The following is a 16,002-nucleotide window of genomic DNA, read 5'->3' on the forward strand; positions in this document are numbered from 1 at the left end:
TACAGGTGCACATTAAGAAGGCAAGAGACAAGCCATCTGCTGCTACTGCAAGACATGCCAGGGATGAAATATTCATAAGCCCACAAACACACACATACAAACACTCATGCACTTTAATATGGGCAGACACTGGCTGACAGCCTCACATGCACTTACACACTTGTATAAGCACAGCAGAGTGTATACATATGCATATGTAAGTCTCTCGCACACACTCACATTTTACAAAGCCTCAAACCAATTGGTGTCCTGGACAAAGTGTTTGATTTGTTTATATGCACTTCAGCATAAGTCCCCGCTGTGGCCAGAGCTTTATCTCATTTACATTTTAGTCAACAGCCAAGAATATGTGCCTCATTTTAGCCTCTTTCAATTACACTCCAGTTGTGACATCAATAAGTTGAACCCCTCATTCACAGGTGACTGAACCTGAATCTACACCTCAAAGGAATTCAAACTGAATACGCTGATAAAACCTGAACTCGTATAAGTCCAGAAAACAATAAAAACATTATTGGCTGTGTCCTACCTGAATATTGGTTAAATGTTTGACTGACAGAGCTAGATTTGTCTAATGACAAATCAAATGGCACTACATATGCATCCCATCCAGAAAAAAAAAAAAAAAAAGATAAAACATTTAGAAGACAGTTTGATAAAAAATCCCATCAGGAATCCTGCACACATTACATTTTTTTTAATTGTTGCCACAATAAAAGAAATATAGAAACGTCTGGAAGACTTCATGACTTGCAATGTGCTTTTTGTCCATCTGATTACATAAGCAGCCACTAAATAAACACAATTCCCCAAGGGATAACACACTTCCCAATCGACTTCTGTCCCAACCACAAACTTCCACCCTGATGAGAGCACCATTAGAGGATCCAAACAAGCAGATCCTAGTCAGTATATGCTGCTTGAGGAAAGTACCTTGCTTAATTAGACAGTGAGCAATCTGAAAACCAGCTGTAAGAGGCATTCAACTACATTATACACTAAAAAAATTTTGTAATTTTTTTTTATAAAGATTATTGGAGTGTGTTTTGCAAGAAAATTTCAGTCATTCAAAGTTTCATGTTTCATTCTGTTACTGGACGATTCTTTTGTTCTGATTCGATTGTAATTATTTGTGACCCTGGACCACAAAACCAGTTTTAAGTCGCTGAGGTATATTTGTAGCAATAGCCAAAAATACACCGTATGGGTCTAAATTATAGATTTTTCTTTTATGCCAAAAATCATTAGTATATTAAGTAAAGATCATATTCCATGAAGATATTTTGTAAATTTACTACTGTAAATATATCAAAATGTCATTTTTGATTAGTAATATGCATTGCTAAGAATTCATTTGAACAACTTTAAAGGCGATTTTCTCAATATTTAGATTTTTTTGCACCCTCAGATTCCAGATTTTCAAATAGTTGTATCTCGACCAAATATTGTCCGATCCTAACAAACCATACATCAATGGAAAGCTTATTTATTGATTATATGATGTATAAATCTCAGTTTCGAAAAAATTGACACTTAAGACTGGTTTTGTGGTCCAGGGTCACATTTGTGAAATACTAGCAATTTCTGAGTGAAATTAGTTTTTACATTATTTGTTTTTGGAGTGGATTTAAAAGTATATAATATTTTACTTTGAATACAAATTCAATACCATTTGGGTTTTTTCCATGTTATTTGCATTTACTAGAGCAAGCGTCCATAGCATTCGTTCCATATTTGAGCTGATTTGATATTTGTTACAGTATCTTGATGCACTTTATGGGGTGCAGTATTTACCTGAACTGTCAAAATGATCTACAAAATTTTCTGTCTTTTTGTGCTTTTGTTTTTGATCTAAGAAAGGCTCAACACCTTATTTATTCTGAAGTATCACAGGAAGTTATAATGAACAGACATGTGTCTGGGGGGGATTTGAAAATTAGATTTTGAATGTGACTCATTCCAACAACAGGAAGAGATCGTATTTTTATTAACTTGTTCCCAGCAGAACAAAGTGTGACATGATTCCATCATTCCAGAGCAGGCTTGGATTTTCCATATCAGACAGCATGTATGTTATTGATTTCAGTAAGGGCGTCTGAAACACTCAAAATTGTCTTCAAAGTCGTCCTTGTTGATTACACATTCCCTTGATTGCTTTTTTTGGGTTAAGGTGCGCATACACACAGATGGTGACTTTGAAGAAGAGGCATGGGTGCAGGGCTCTTTACACTCTGTTTATAATTATAAGTTTGTTGCTGAGAGATTTATGCTTTGGTGTGACAGCAGCTGGCAGATTCTCAAAGTCTGACTAATAAAACTTACAAATAGTCTCTGTAAAATATGTGAAACATTTGGAATGCCATACTGTCTGTAAGTTCTCGCAACAATCTCTTACTCATTTAGATATGAATATCATAGGATTCATTTGCATTGTCAGTTTTAGTTTATTCATCAGTGATCATCATCACTAACTTCTTTACCCCACTACTGAATCTTCAGCATCAAGGCAAAAGAAAAGAAACAAATGATGTAAAATTGATGAATTCACATTCTCTTTCTTGCCTGTTATAAAATAAAAAGACTGTACCATGAAATAAATAATGGCTGCACAAGTAAACAAAAATACAATGCTACCATTGTAGTGCAAATATGTAAACAGGATGCTTAACGATTATTTTTAGTGACTTGTGTAGACTTGTGTAATGTAATTTATGAACAAATGAATCTCATGAACTGGTTCTTTTTAGAGAATCAAAAACAGTCTGATTCCCAAATGAACAAGCCTGTTCTTTTAATTTATTGCCAATTTGAATCACTCTGAAGAATCCTTCACTGAACTGAATCAACATCTGATTTACTTAATGAACTGCAAGTTATCTGTATTTTCTGTGACGTCAGTATTATTACTGCCTAATTATCTATACATCAATGTGTCATTAAAGATACGCATTTTCTAAATCCGGTTTCATATACAGATATTCATAAACAGCATTTATGATCATTTATATAAGCTTTTATATATAATCCTTTTTCATTTAGAAACAAATAGGGTTACATCCTGACATCACAAAACAAGAAGTGTCATGTTACTAAACATGACAGAATCAGCAACAACAGTATAAATGAAACTGGCAAACAGCCCAACAACTCATATTAATTATTCATGCTTCAGTGCATGCTGGGAAATGGCTACACCATAATCTTTTTTTTTTTTTTTAGTGTAGGCCTATTAGAACTCCAAAAAATGCATTAAACCAGCTCAGTGCCTGTTGGTTTGACGTCAAACATCTGAGAGAAATGTAAGAAAAAAACATTACTTGTGTTCCTGCAAAGCAAACATGCTTCCTCTTACCAATCAGTTTACCTTCAGCACTTTCTAGGAAAAGATAGACATGTGAACTCATGAAATAAAGACAATGATGTTGATATATCATTGTATGATATTTATCAATGTCATACATTAGCAACAGGAGAGCAATGTTTTCAATAATCTCAAACAATCAATTAATACACTTCCCTATACACAGGAAAGCCGTGTGTGATAATGGCAGTCATTCATAATCTACTAAGCACTGCCCTTGATAAAGCACACTATTCAAACACCAAGGGGCCAATTATCCTGAATAAGGGCCTATCACTTGTGTCAACAATGTACAATCGGTTTTGACATTGACATTTGTTTTGCTAGGTTGCCATTAATAATTGAAGCCTTTTACAGAAGATTATGAACTATGGAATGAGAGAGACAAGAGGTAGGAAAGCAGGAGGTTTTATTTTATGAGGTCTAGAAGAGGAAGATGTGAGTATATAGTTGCAATTGTCCCTTGGACAAATGGAAAATCAGACACAAACTGGTTAGGGAATGACGTCATTTGATAAATATTTTTTGGAGAATTGTTTCAGAGCACTGAAGTGCAAAATACTCCATGTTTGTACATTTCTACATTCCTTGAGAGTAATGTACATTAAAATGCTCCCAGACATTTCAGGTTGGCATGGAAATTGTAGTCGCAATTTCCCACAAACTCTTGAAATGTTTTTAGATATTAACTGACTGAGGTGTGTCATACATACATATTGTTCTGATGACAACTTCAGTTATTCACTGAAGACTGAAATACAATGAAACTCCATGAACCATCTGCCCATTCCTTCAGAAAACATCCTGATTTCATCTGTCTTGCTCTCCCACCAGGAGCACCATCATTCTCAAGGTTTTAGAAAAACATTTTTTTTACCTATAACAACCATGCAACATTTTATTCTGCATTTTATTTGTTTTATTTTTTGGAAATTGAATTCAAAATCCGTTTGGCTTAAAATGACCATGACGCTTATGTTTCCTACCAACAATATCAGATCTCTCATGGAGCCCAGATTCATTCATAATTCAGCATATGCCCATTGTATCTTCTTTGCGTATCGGACTCGCTCTCCCCTAAGAGAGCCCATGGAATGAAGCCATTACTGGGATGACATTCACACCAGGGATGGGGGTTTCCTTCAATCAGATCAATACGTCATAGAGAATGTAGGCCATGTCTTTCAAGGTATTTTTAAAGCTAAGCATATATATTTTTAATGAAGCTGTCAGACCAATTGATCACTGCAGAACTCTTTCAGCTATACTATGCCTTTTATGTATTCTTTAACTTATATTGAGAAGTTTATGAACTGCTCTTACAAGAGTCTCAGAATATAGAGTCATTTATGTGGCAATCAAAGCACTCAGTCTCAGAGGGGGTCAAACTGTGCACTAAGAGTTATTATCGATTAAGAGTCTCACTAATTGATACTTATAAATAGAAGGATTCATCTCCGGTGAGACTGAATTCAGTGCGCTTCAAGTATAGGCTGAACTTCCTCACATGGCCCGACTCTACAGGGGATTTCCTGCCTTGAATCACAAATACAAAGCTACTGTAACAGGATTTTTTAAAAATATGGATGATAATTAACAAGAGGAAGACGAAGCTTTCAGACAGTGCAGATAAAAAGTGCAAATCTAAGAGCAGATTGAAGCAGAATACATGAAGAGCTGGTAAAAGCCTTGTATACCTGTATTGTTTATAGACGGCTGAGGTAAACGAGTTTACGAACCTTGTGTTTTTCTCTTGAGATCTCTGTTAGCTGCTTGTGGACAGATATTGGCATGAGAATGAGTCATGATTTGATCCACTTCACATCCTCCTCTGGAGTTTTCACTCAAGCGTTCCCTTTGTGTATACAGGCGCATCCCTTCATTATTATATCAAAAGCCTGATTAATTGAAAGCCCCTTGGAAACTCTAACACAATTGGCTGTCATTTATTTTATTAAAAACAAGCATCAGCCTCTGATTGTTGCCCAAATCCTACGCAAGCCCTTTAGCTGCCTGTCAGGTCAAACTTATTCAAGCTGGGGGGTAATTCATCACAATGACACCGCATTTGTGATTTGGGATTCAACCCTATTCACTGATAGTAATGGGGAAAGTACAGCTGAGGCATTAAAGTCGATGTAGTATCTGGAAATTGCACATACTATTACATGGATCTCCTGTCGGGAACTTGCATAGACATTTAATACTGGTGGTTGGCAGGTTTAGACACATGATTGATTGACTCAAGCATTTTTATTTATTTATTTAAATTGCTGCTGTTTTTAAAAAAAATTTTTTTATGTGCATTCATTCCCCAAATTCAAAGCTATTTCTTGCATCTCTAGATTTTTTTTTAAACTATTTTTAATATAGACTATTGTATCTCATTACATTTGAGCCAAATATACTTATACTGTGTGAAAGTTATTGTGAAAGCAGTGACAGGTAAAAACCTTACCGTATGGTAAGGTATTTTGTTTTGTTTTAGGTTTGTGTGATAATGCGAAGTTTGTCAAGGCTTTGCCAGAATCTTCCAAAAAATGCATGAGAACGTGCAAGACTGTTTGGTTGCGCACATGCAAGATATGATTTGCTACAGCACTGTTTGACTTACGAAATTTATGTTATGCTTATAGTAAGTAGCGCAATCCCTTTCATTAGCCAGAGGCTTCAATCGATATCATTGACTTCCTGCACCTTTTAAAGACGGCTTAACACATCTTAACACCTCTTAGGATAATGTTTTAAAATGAGATTCAGCCAACATCCTAACAATATATAAAATATACAGGTTGAGAAGAGAAAAATCTTTAAATAAATATTCAGACATTGCAGCGAAGGGAAAACCTGTAATGCATTTTGTTTGGGTGGTGGAGCTCAGCATTATTAAATATTCATAGACTGATAGATAGGGATACTTTATGAATCCCCTATGGCAAACTCATGCAACCTCTCAGCTGGCTAGGAAAACAAAGAGTCATTTTCATTGCAAAGATTTTGTCATTGTACTAAACTAAAAGAAACTAGCACAAATTATGAATTTAACCACGGGGAGTTCATTAAAAAAAGTCTGTAAAAGGTCAGTGCAGTTTAAACTGCCTTTACGAGCTTTGAGGTTTAAAGACATCAGTGCTGTTGTTTATGATTTAATTTTTTTTTTGAGATGGTCCAAAACGGCCAGTCTATTAACGTGTCTATTAATATTTTATAACTTTGATTAGTAAAGATGTAAGACGAAATCCTCCCCACTCCACGGAATCAATACTCTGCCTACCAAAAATACAGCTTTACGCAAGCAGCCTCGCAGGGACCCGATTTGATAATTGTCAATCTATCCTCTCGTTAACTTGCTTTTTGCAATGCCGATGAGGAGGAGGACAGGTGCCTCTTTCAGCACAACCCAGCTGGCTCTTCAGTCCTAATTCATCCTGCTTCAAGTGTTATTGGCCAAGCTAGAGGTAAATCACACAATAAAACACTGCAAAATAGAATGCCGTTTCTTATACAGCACCCTACACAAAGATAATTACAGTTGCGTCATGGTAATGCCGGGGCATTTCCCATTGGGCCAAATTGGTGATTGCAGACAAAACTTAACTAAATGAGTTTGTTCCCCTTATCAATGCAGATTTCGTTATCACAAGCATGTGCTTTAGCCATTTAAAAGTTAAAGATGAATGAAACGCAGGAATCCGTAGGGTTCGTAAACAGAAAGGTAATATATTTTTTCTCATTTAAATCTCAGAGGGTTTGTAATGGGGAGAGAGAGTTGCACATAAAAACATACATTTGTTTAGTTGTGAATTATTTAGTGTTTACCAAAGGACGTTGTATATGGTTTATCACTGTGACATCAGGCAGTGTGTTTTATTGTCACATTGAACTGTTGTTCTCTTTATGCCTTGATCCTTCAGCTATTTGAGAGTTGCTGTAGATGAAATGGTTAAATTTGACAGTAGAAAAGCTTAAATCAAGGGTTCAATTCCCATGGAATCATGGAAATGAATACAATGTACATTCTCAACGACTTTATATAAAGATGCGTACTAATAAATGGGAAAAAGTGCAATATGTTGGAAGGATGTATCTTGCCTTCTAAATAACAGAGATTGCGAAATAGTCATCAACATCGTCATCGTGTCACTGCAGCTGCCATTGGAAGCATTGGTTGCTATTGAAACAGTCATGCTGTGACCCAAAGTGCTTATACTACGCCCTTAAAGTACTCTTTTGGTGAAGAATGTAACTCTTTTGAGTGTGTAGTAGAAGAGTAGGCAAGCTTTGGGACATACTATCGCGTCATACAATTACGTCTTTAATGGACCGCTCATCCACACAGTTACACGCACCCTGTCACTTTAAACTGGCCTGTCAATCATCTTGTCACAGTTACCATCCTCCAGATTTCTTTTAATTTAACTTCCCTACTGTATTGGAGAGAAATAAAGAAGCATGTTGATCTTCCAGCCGCGGGTCTTTATGTGGAGAACTCTGCTCATATTTTTTGCATAATAATGGCCAAATGGATGTTTATAAAATTCACATTGTTGTTGCAGATAAAATATAACACAGAAAACATTAAATACATATGTTAAGTACATATGTTTTAAATGTTGATTATTAACTCAAACGCCTTTATCATCTCTTATAACCGTCAGTCGTGCACATCCGCCATGTTTTTTTAACGGAATCCTTCACCAAAGTGCAATAGATTGTGGGCAATATTAGCCATTAAAGTGTGCAGGAATCCACACTTCAAAAATCTACCTGAAATAGTAGACCATCAGGGACTTTTGACATACTCTTTACAAACATACTATGAATTGGGACACACTTATTTTGATCTCATATACTATTTAGGATGGATAGTATGAACATTAGGACACAGGGCCAGTGTTCTGAGACGCGCATGACTGGACATGTGCATTGGCTGGTCTAGCCTGAAAACAAGCGTTTTAATGCTAATTTAGCATAAGAAACTAAATTTATGACACAGTTGGTGATTTCAAATATGACATTTAATCTTAAACTTGGCTAACAGCTTTGGAAAATGTGATGTTTCCTATTCAGTGAGATAGAATCTGTACTTGCATGACTGAAATAGTTGCCAGATACGTTTCAAAGATGGCTGTAGTAAAAGGACTTTGACATTTTTTGGATAAAAGAATCTGCTGAGTGAATAACATTCTTTTTGTTTATTAATATCTCCACAGTCCCACTTAAAAACATAAATAGCCCATTAAATGGCTTGAGGAGCACAGTTTTCCTTCTTGCATTAATGTATTCCATGTTGAAACAGGACATTTGGGAGGGATTTGAAAGGGTTTGTCATAAACTAAAGCCAAAACCCTTTACATTTCACAGCCATTGACATTATGTGTTACTTGTTAAAGCTAGTCAGAAGTATAGATGTCATTGAGGGAGGGACTTTCTCATTCTATTGAGTATTTGATTGGACAATTCTGAATGAGAGTGCTAGAGTCATCAATATTTTTGGTCCATTTGTAGATGTTAAATCTGCTAGATGCCAATTTTGTTAACTCTCAGGTGTACACTAGCATATGTATGTCTACAAAACTCTTTGATTTCATAAGATCTTGCATACGACACAAGTCTGTCAATTTTGCTTGGTCCTCTCCCTTCACAGCTAACATCTGTAAGTAACATGGACATTTTACTTGGTCTTTTCTGGTCTGAAATGTGGTAATTAAGTATCATTAATTGACATGACCCCCCTCCCCCCCCACAGTATGTAATTACAGACAGAGAGAGGGACAGCAGCAAAGAGAGAAACAGCTTTAAATTACTCATTCGTGTGTGCAGTGGAAAGTTTAGCCGTCTTGTAAGAAGCATAGATTTACATAGGTCATCCTCAATTATTCTGGAATGATCTTTGGTAATGGCGCTGGTTTCATTTCTTTCCAGAAGACTGTGAGGTGAGCACAATTACATCTGCCGTTTAACCTCCTAGCCCTCGATTTAGAGTTGACCCTGTCATGACAGACACCGATCAGAATAAAACACGATGAGGATCAGTTAATGCGACAGGCAGAATTTCTGCATGGACTTTGGTAATTGTTGCAAACGAGCCCGTTTGGAGAGAGATTGAAGTAATGATTTGCACAGCGCTTTGTTTGACACGACTGATCATGGCAAAACTTTCTAGCAAGACATTCGGATCTATCTATTCTAACTTAAGGTTGCTTTTCTATCTGTTCTTAATCGGTTGCTTACCAAGGCAACATTTGGTTTGGTCAAATATACAGTAAAACAGTGTGCATTGTGAAATTTTATTACAATTTAAAATTTATTCCTGTGAGTAATCATTTCTGGCTTTACTAAATGTTTATTGCCTGTCCATTAAATATTTTTAGCCATTGTGCCATTTTTATTGAGAGGAATAAAAATAGAACAGGAAATGAAGGGGAAAGAGAGGTGAATGGAAAATGTTGCAAGCCAGATTCAAACTTTAGCCACACCTCTGATCGATAAAACCCCTTGAGCCTTGACCCTATGTAAGGTGATGGAAGTGGGAAATAACTCTGGACTAAAAGTCTTGATGTCTTGATGAACTATAAAAATCTCCTCATCAAACACCGGTTGCGAGTGGATCTCATGTGCGACCATCCTTCTCACCTGGAGTAAAGAAGTCAAGCAAATTGAAGTGCAGGTTGCCTTCACACTACGACGGGCTCCAATCACACAAACACCTCCCACACGCCAGCCAATCAATTCTCATGCTTCACAGCACCTCCCACGCAAGTGTTCCCACACCGACCACGCAAATGTTACACCCCGATAACCATGAGAGGGAGAGAGAAATGGAGAGAGGGAGAAAGACTGAGAGACAAGTGGACAGAAAGAGATGAATTCATTCACAGCTGTTTTCTGTGAAAACAAATTAAAGTACCCCATGAGTAGTTAAATTGTCACCTCATAAAAGCTTCAAAAAAAAAAAGATGTCAAATATGAGAAGAGCTACAAAAAGGATGGGAGAAGACAGCCAAGAATAAGAGAGATGGCAGACGAGATGTACCGCACTTTTTTTTTTCTCATGTTTTTTTGGCCAAGCTTTTCTATAATGAAAGTGTACGAGCACATCAAGGTCCAAGGTACAAAACAGCATTTCCAAAATGACAAAACTAACAACATAAAATGATACTTTTATGGTGTTAGCTTTCTCATTTCGAAGCTTAACAGCTTGATAAATTATAGTGAAACCTGGATATTCTTCAGAGAAAGTCATATGGAGCAACATGAGAGTGAGTAAATGATGACACAGTTTTCATTTTTGGTGAAATATTCCTCAAAGTTCATGCAGGAAACACTGTTAGAGCTGCACAGATCAACTCTGATAACTCTGTCTTCCCGTTACTGTGCAAATGACAGGGATCAGTTGTTATTGATCATGCAGGTTATCTCAAAATGAATCTGTTTGATTTTTTGTCCAACACCACCATTTCCGGTCTGCACACAAGGGTTTACAAAAGCAGTGTGACGGCAGAAGATAAAGAAAGAAGTCTTAGAAGAATGACTTCAAAGAAAGGGGAGAAGAAAATAGATACAGTGAACTAAAAAGAACATGGCCTTGAGACAGGTGTTTACATCATACTAAGTGTAAAAGTACTGGTACTGAAACACTTCCATAAAGTTCTATAAGTAAAGCTTTTTATCAATGACTCACAACATTTTTTATTACTATTAGATTTAGACACTTGTGTGTCTACTTTGGCCCACACCTGGACAGAGAGTACAGGTGAGGCTGGTGCCATGATGGTGGCCATTCACTTACACAGCAAGAGCTGAAATGGCCAGCATATCTAACACGCGGAAATGGCATACAAATTACATGTTTGGTTTTTCCACACAGATATCCAGACTTTTCCCCTCGACTCTTGATCCTCGGTTGTTGCAGATATTTAAACCTGTTATATGCTGGCTTCGTCTGTATAATTGAGTTTGGATTAAAGTATCGCCAAATTCAGGAATGACAATTAAAACAGTTCAACAGAACAATTTAATAATTAAAATGTAAAAAAAAGAATCGTAGAACAAATCTATGATTCTAAGAAAAAGCAGATGCAAAAATAGCATGATGTACATATGTATGCTTAAACACTTTCCATGTGCGTGCATGTCTGTGTAAGTGTGTGAGTGAATGCATGTGTGTGCGTGTGTGTGCACGTCACAGCTGGGTATATAAGTGCCTCTCTCCCTCCTTCCTGAGAATACCCACTTTCATTCTCCTCCAAGCTCACAAAACAGAATAAGGTAAGAGATCCTATCTATCTATCTATCTATCTATCTATCTATTCTTTAACTTTAGAGTCGAACATTAGAGTAACAAAAGATAATTGTAAACGGTGTTTGATAACTTTCCTGTTTTTCTAAAATTATTTACTTAATACTTTCTATCTATATACTTAAAATGTCTTTCATCCTTTACACCTAGTTGACAAAAAGTCTGAAAAAATAGCGAATTTTTTACACTAAATAACTGTATTTTCCGTGTTATTTTCTATTATAGTCAAATAAATTTGTTTATTAATAAGTGATTTAAATTTAAAGGATAAATCAGTTTTTTTACTTAATTACTTAAATTTTAATTTTGCATAATTAAAACCAAATTAAAATAAGAATCAAAATGTGATATTTATAGTAAAATTAATGAATGAAATAAACGGTATATCAGTAAATAATAAATTAAATAAACTAAACCGTATATCAGAAACAATACAAGTAATTATATAAATTTAACATTAATAATAATAAAATAAAAATTTATTAAAATAAACATTTTTTAATTATATGGCAGTAAAAACAAACAATATGCACATACATTTAATATTAGTAATAATAAAAATAATAAAATTTAAAAAAGAAACTATGCAAATACATTTAATATTAATAATAATAAAATTTATAATACCATTTAAAAAGAAAATGCATAAAATTGTATGGCAGCAAGAAACTAAGTCTCAGAAAAAGGATTTCATTTAACATGCTTGCCTCTCTCTGCTCCTCATCTCGTTCACATGTGCAGGATGAACAGCGGGGTGTGCGTGTGTGTGATCCTGGCTGCGCTTTCTGCCTCCTGTTTGGGTCGGCCCCGCTCCTCTTCCCCTGACACTGATGACATCCCTCTCCCCTCGCAGCTGGACGCCAGTTTAAATGGGCACCACCGGGTCGTCCGCTCCACCAGCCTCACCCTCAAACAGCAGCCAGCAGGCAACACAGACCAAGACACCCGTGCCAACCTCAGCGAACTGCTGGCCAAACTCATCTCCAAAAAAGGTGAGAGACACTTGAACAACCAACAATGATCCACAATGACAGAAAGAATGACAATGGTTTTCAATCATCTTGAAAACCAAAAAAACGGAGCTTCAGCAAATGCACAGTAACCAGGACAGAAACACAGAATGAGTAACAGTGAAACTAACTCATACGCAGTACATACACAAATGGACAACAGGAAGAGCTGGAAGGAGAAGAAGCAGACAAACTGATCAAGATTCATTTCATTCTGCTCCTTCTCTTTGTTTCCATCTCTTCTGCGCTCCCTTTCCTGTTTAACTTTCGTGCTTATTTTGTCTCAGTGTATGTCCTTGTGTATGAACGCAGTGTTTCTTTTGCCTTCATTTGAAATGAGCTCAGCATTTCTTTAAATAAAAAAAAATAATCTGTTAAAAAAAAAAAAAGTGCTAACAAATCTAAAATGCAAATTGGCTTATTCTTCTCTACACATAAACACAGAAATACTCAATAAAAAATAAAATAAAAACAATTGTGCTACACACATTTAGAACAAGTTCATTTTTAGGAGAACAACAACAGGAAGGTAAAATAACAAACAAGCAGGTAAAATCATTACATGAAACTACAGGTTTCCGCATAATGAAAGGAAAACCTTTGTCACGCACTATACAGTTGCTCCAGGTTAGCGTTGCTGGGCACTGACAAACACAAACACAGCCGAGTGAAGCATGTTTATGCCCGAGGTGTACGAGGGCTGGATATATTTGGGTCAGGTGTGCACCATTAAATTGCATAACCACTCATCAGGGCGTCTCCTATTCAAAGGGGATCTAGGGGAACTATTATCATTCCTAATCGCAGGAACAGGGAATTGCACCTCTCAACATGCAAGCTCAGTGTGACATGACATTTTATTAAACACTAAATTGTAAACAAGGAGCACCTGTAATGTGTGTTTGTGTATGTGGATCAGGTTTTCCATACATTACAGTGAACAAATATTCCCACAAGGACCTCAATTAAAAATTGGGGAGCATTTATGCTCTCCAAAAGGAAACATTTTTCAATTTACAGTAAATTATAGTTCAATAAACAGACAAACAACGTCTAAAATTCTGAAAGGTTTTCTTCAAGAGTTAGATTTAGGTTTGGGGGCAGATAATATAATTTGCCCAGTATTTAAAAAAAGCCAATGGAATCTCCAAACCATGATAGAACAACAAATGTGTGAGTACGTGATGAAAACATTCATTGTGTGTGTAGTGGGAACTAACTGATCCTATTATTGAGATACCGTTTCTCACCGTACTCAGTTTCTCACTAAGGTCAGCTCTCTCTCTCTCTTTTAATTAATAATTGTGAGTAGGAGGTGCAAGCTTCACACATGTCAGCATGTCACAACAAGTCTACAACTTGTACAAATTTCAAAGAAATGATAGTATGTATAGTATGTTGAAAGTCTCCCATCTGTTGCAAACAGCATCACACCCTTGTCAACAGATTGAATGACACCTAACATGCTGTATGTAGCTGAAACGTTGCCCAAACATTGCCACACACAGTAGCAGGCCAATCAACTCAATCATTTTTTTCCAATCACGTCTATTAAAAATAATTATTACAATTCACAGCAAGTCAAGAGAATCCTGACTGTTTAAATGCCATTTTGACACATCTAATAAAAAGCAAGAGTTCACACTGACATCTTTTTTTTTTTTTGGCATTAACATCATCAATTGCTCACTTAAGTATGATTTATGTTTTAATGGGTGACAGAAAACTGGCTACAGTGCCAGCTTCATTGATATCTTGCCATTTAGAACAAGGTTTTAAGAGATGTTGGAAAGTTGCGTCTAAACGTGATTTATATTATAAGTGTTTGTATGGAACTAAATCCAGAGATGTGCATATATAAAATCCACTTTTTCTACTTATACATATTTACACTATGTCACTACTAGTTATATATTTAGGATATTAAGAGATTTTGCATTAACTTCTTTCTTTCTTTCTCTCCTAGGTTCTGTTCGTCGTAACTCCTCCGTGAACAACAGAGCAAACAGCATTAACCACCGGATAAAAGATCGGGATTACGTGGGCTGGATGGATTTTGGCCGCCGGAGTGCTGAGGAATATGAATACTCATCATAAAATCCATATACATCACCGGGTTCCTCATCTACAAATAAAGAGTATATTTATTACTACTATTGTTATTATTATTCTAATGTACATTTGTTAAGAAACCAGTATAATGCAATATACACATATGCCTAATTTTGCAAAAAAAGACAAAAAAGTCTCAAAGTATTGTTGTTGTTTTTCAGTCTTGTAATTTTATTTGATTTTATTTGTCACATATGCAGTGGTTTTTGCCTAAAGAGAACCATTAAGCTGATGTGCTTGTCAGATTCATGAAAATACAGTTTTCAATAAATCAGGTCAGCATTCAACTTTGGCCTTAAATCCTACAGACTCTGGCAGTTTGTCCATCAAAACTCGCTTTTAATGGAAGGAAGTGCTTGACAAATGGCTTAACAAGACTTTGCGGCTCAGACTGCTTTGTCAGGAAGCCTCTTTGCTTGAAAAGAAAGTGAAAAATCAATAAATTAGTAAATGAATTAATGGAGAAAATGCTTTAAAGGAACATTAAGTGGAGACAGTAGAACATTTTCTGGTTAAAAAAGACCATTTGAATTATTCAGATGCTCTTATACTTCTTATACTTCTTATACTTCAAGGCAGACTCAAGGGATTTACTGAGCTTCACACACTGTCCAAGAGTAAAGATTTCCGTTTGACAGGCACACACAGATGGAAATACACTGGAAGACAGACAGATGCAATAGAACTCTCTATATAATAACAGGCCAACCATCAAGCTGCAGTGGATATGGCATGTCTTCAGACTGGTGATCCGCCACATACACGCACGTCACTGTCTACTATAATTAGGCAATATTTAGATGCCCAAGAGCTGGACAGAACTGTCATATTCAAAACATCACCCTTTTCCTCCACTGACCCTTAATAAAGGCGAAATGCTACTGAGCTGTAATCAAATACTGGCCAATAAGAACGAATGTTAATTGCATCAAACCCTCAATTATAGATCTAATCTAACATCGAAGACGTATTACATCACATTAGACCACCAGTGGATTGGATTCAGCTTGTCATTATTTAGTCAAATGGGAATAAAGTTATTGGAGTCGGTACTGTTGCTGGGCAGGAACAATGAAACACTGGGGACACTAAGGTAAAACTTTCTCATTGGTTAGATTATTGATACCTTAGCTTGACTTCTTGCCCTCATTTAAAACGATGAGCAATTGTTTGTGTTATTTTGTGTCTGGTTGGATGACGCAAATGGACGAACCAAA

At 36.1% G+C, this 16,002-nt stretch overlaps 1 protein-coding gene across 1 annotated transcript; it reads left to right on the forward strand.

The window, feature by feature from the left end:
- Positions 1-11,566: 11,566 nt before the first annotated feature.
- Positions 11,567-15,072, forward strand: cckb (cholecystokinin b). The gene is made up of 3 exons (XM_058754073.1): positions 11,567-11,632; positions 12,405-12,655; positions 14,640-15,072. Exons 2-3 carry the CDS (start codon positions 12,406-12,408, stop codon positions 14,768-14,770), a joined length of 381 nt encoding a protein of 126 aa, XP_058610056.1. The 5' UTR covers positions 11,567-11,632; position 12,405; the 3' UTR covers positions 14,771-15,072.
- Positions 15,073-16,002: the final 930 nt, after the last annotated feature.

The sequence above is a fragment of the Onychostoma macrolepis genome, chromosome 19 (genome assembly GCF_012432095.1).
Source record: "Onychostoma macrolepis isolate SWU-2019 chromosome 19, ASM1243209v1, whole genome shotgun sequence".
Classification (NCBI taxonomy): Eukaryota; Metazoa; Chordata; class Actinopteri; order Cypriniformes; family Cyprinidae; genus Onychostoma; species Onychostoma macrolepis.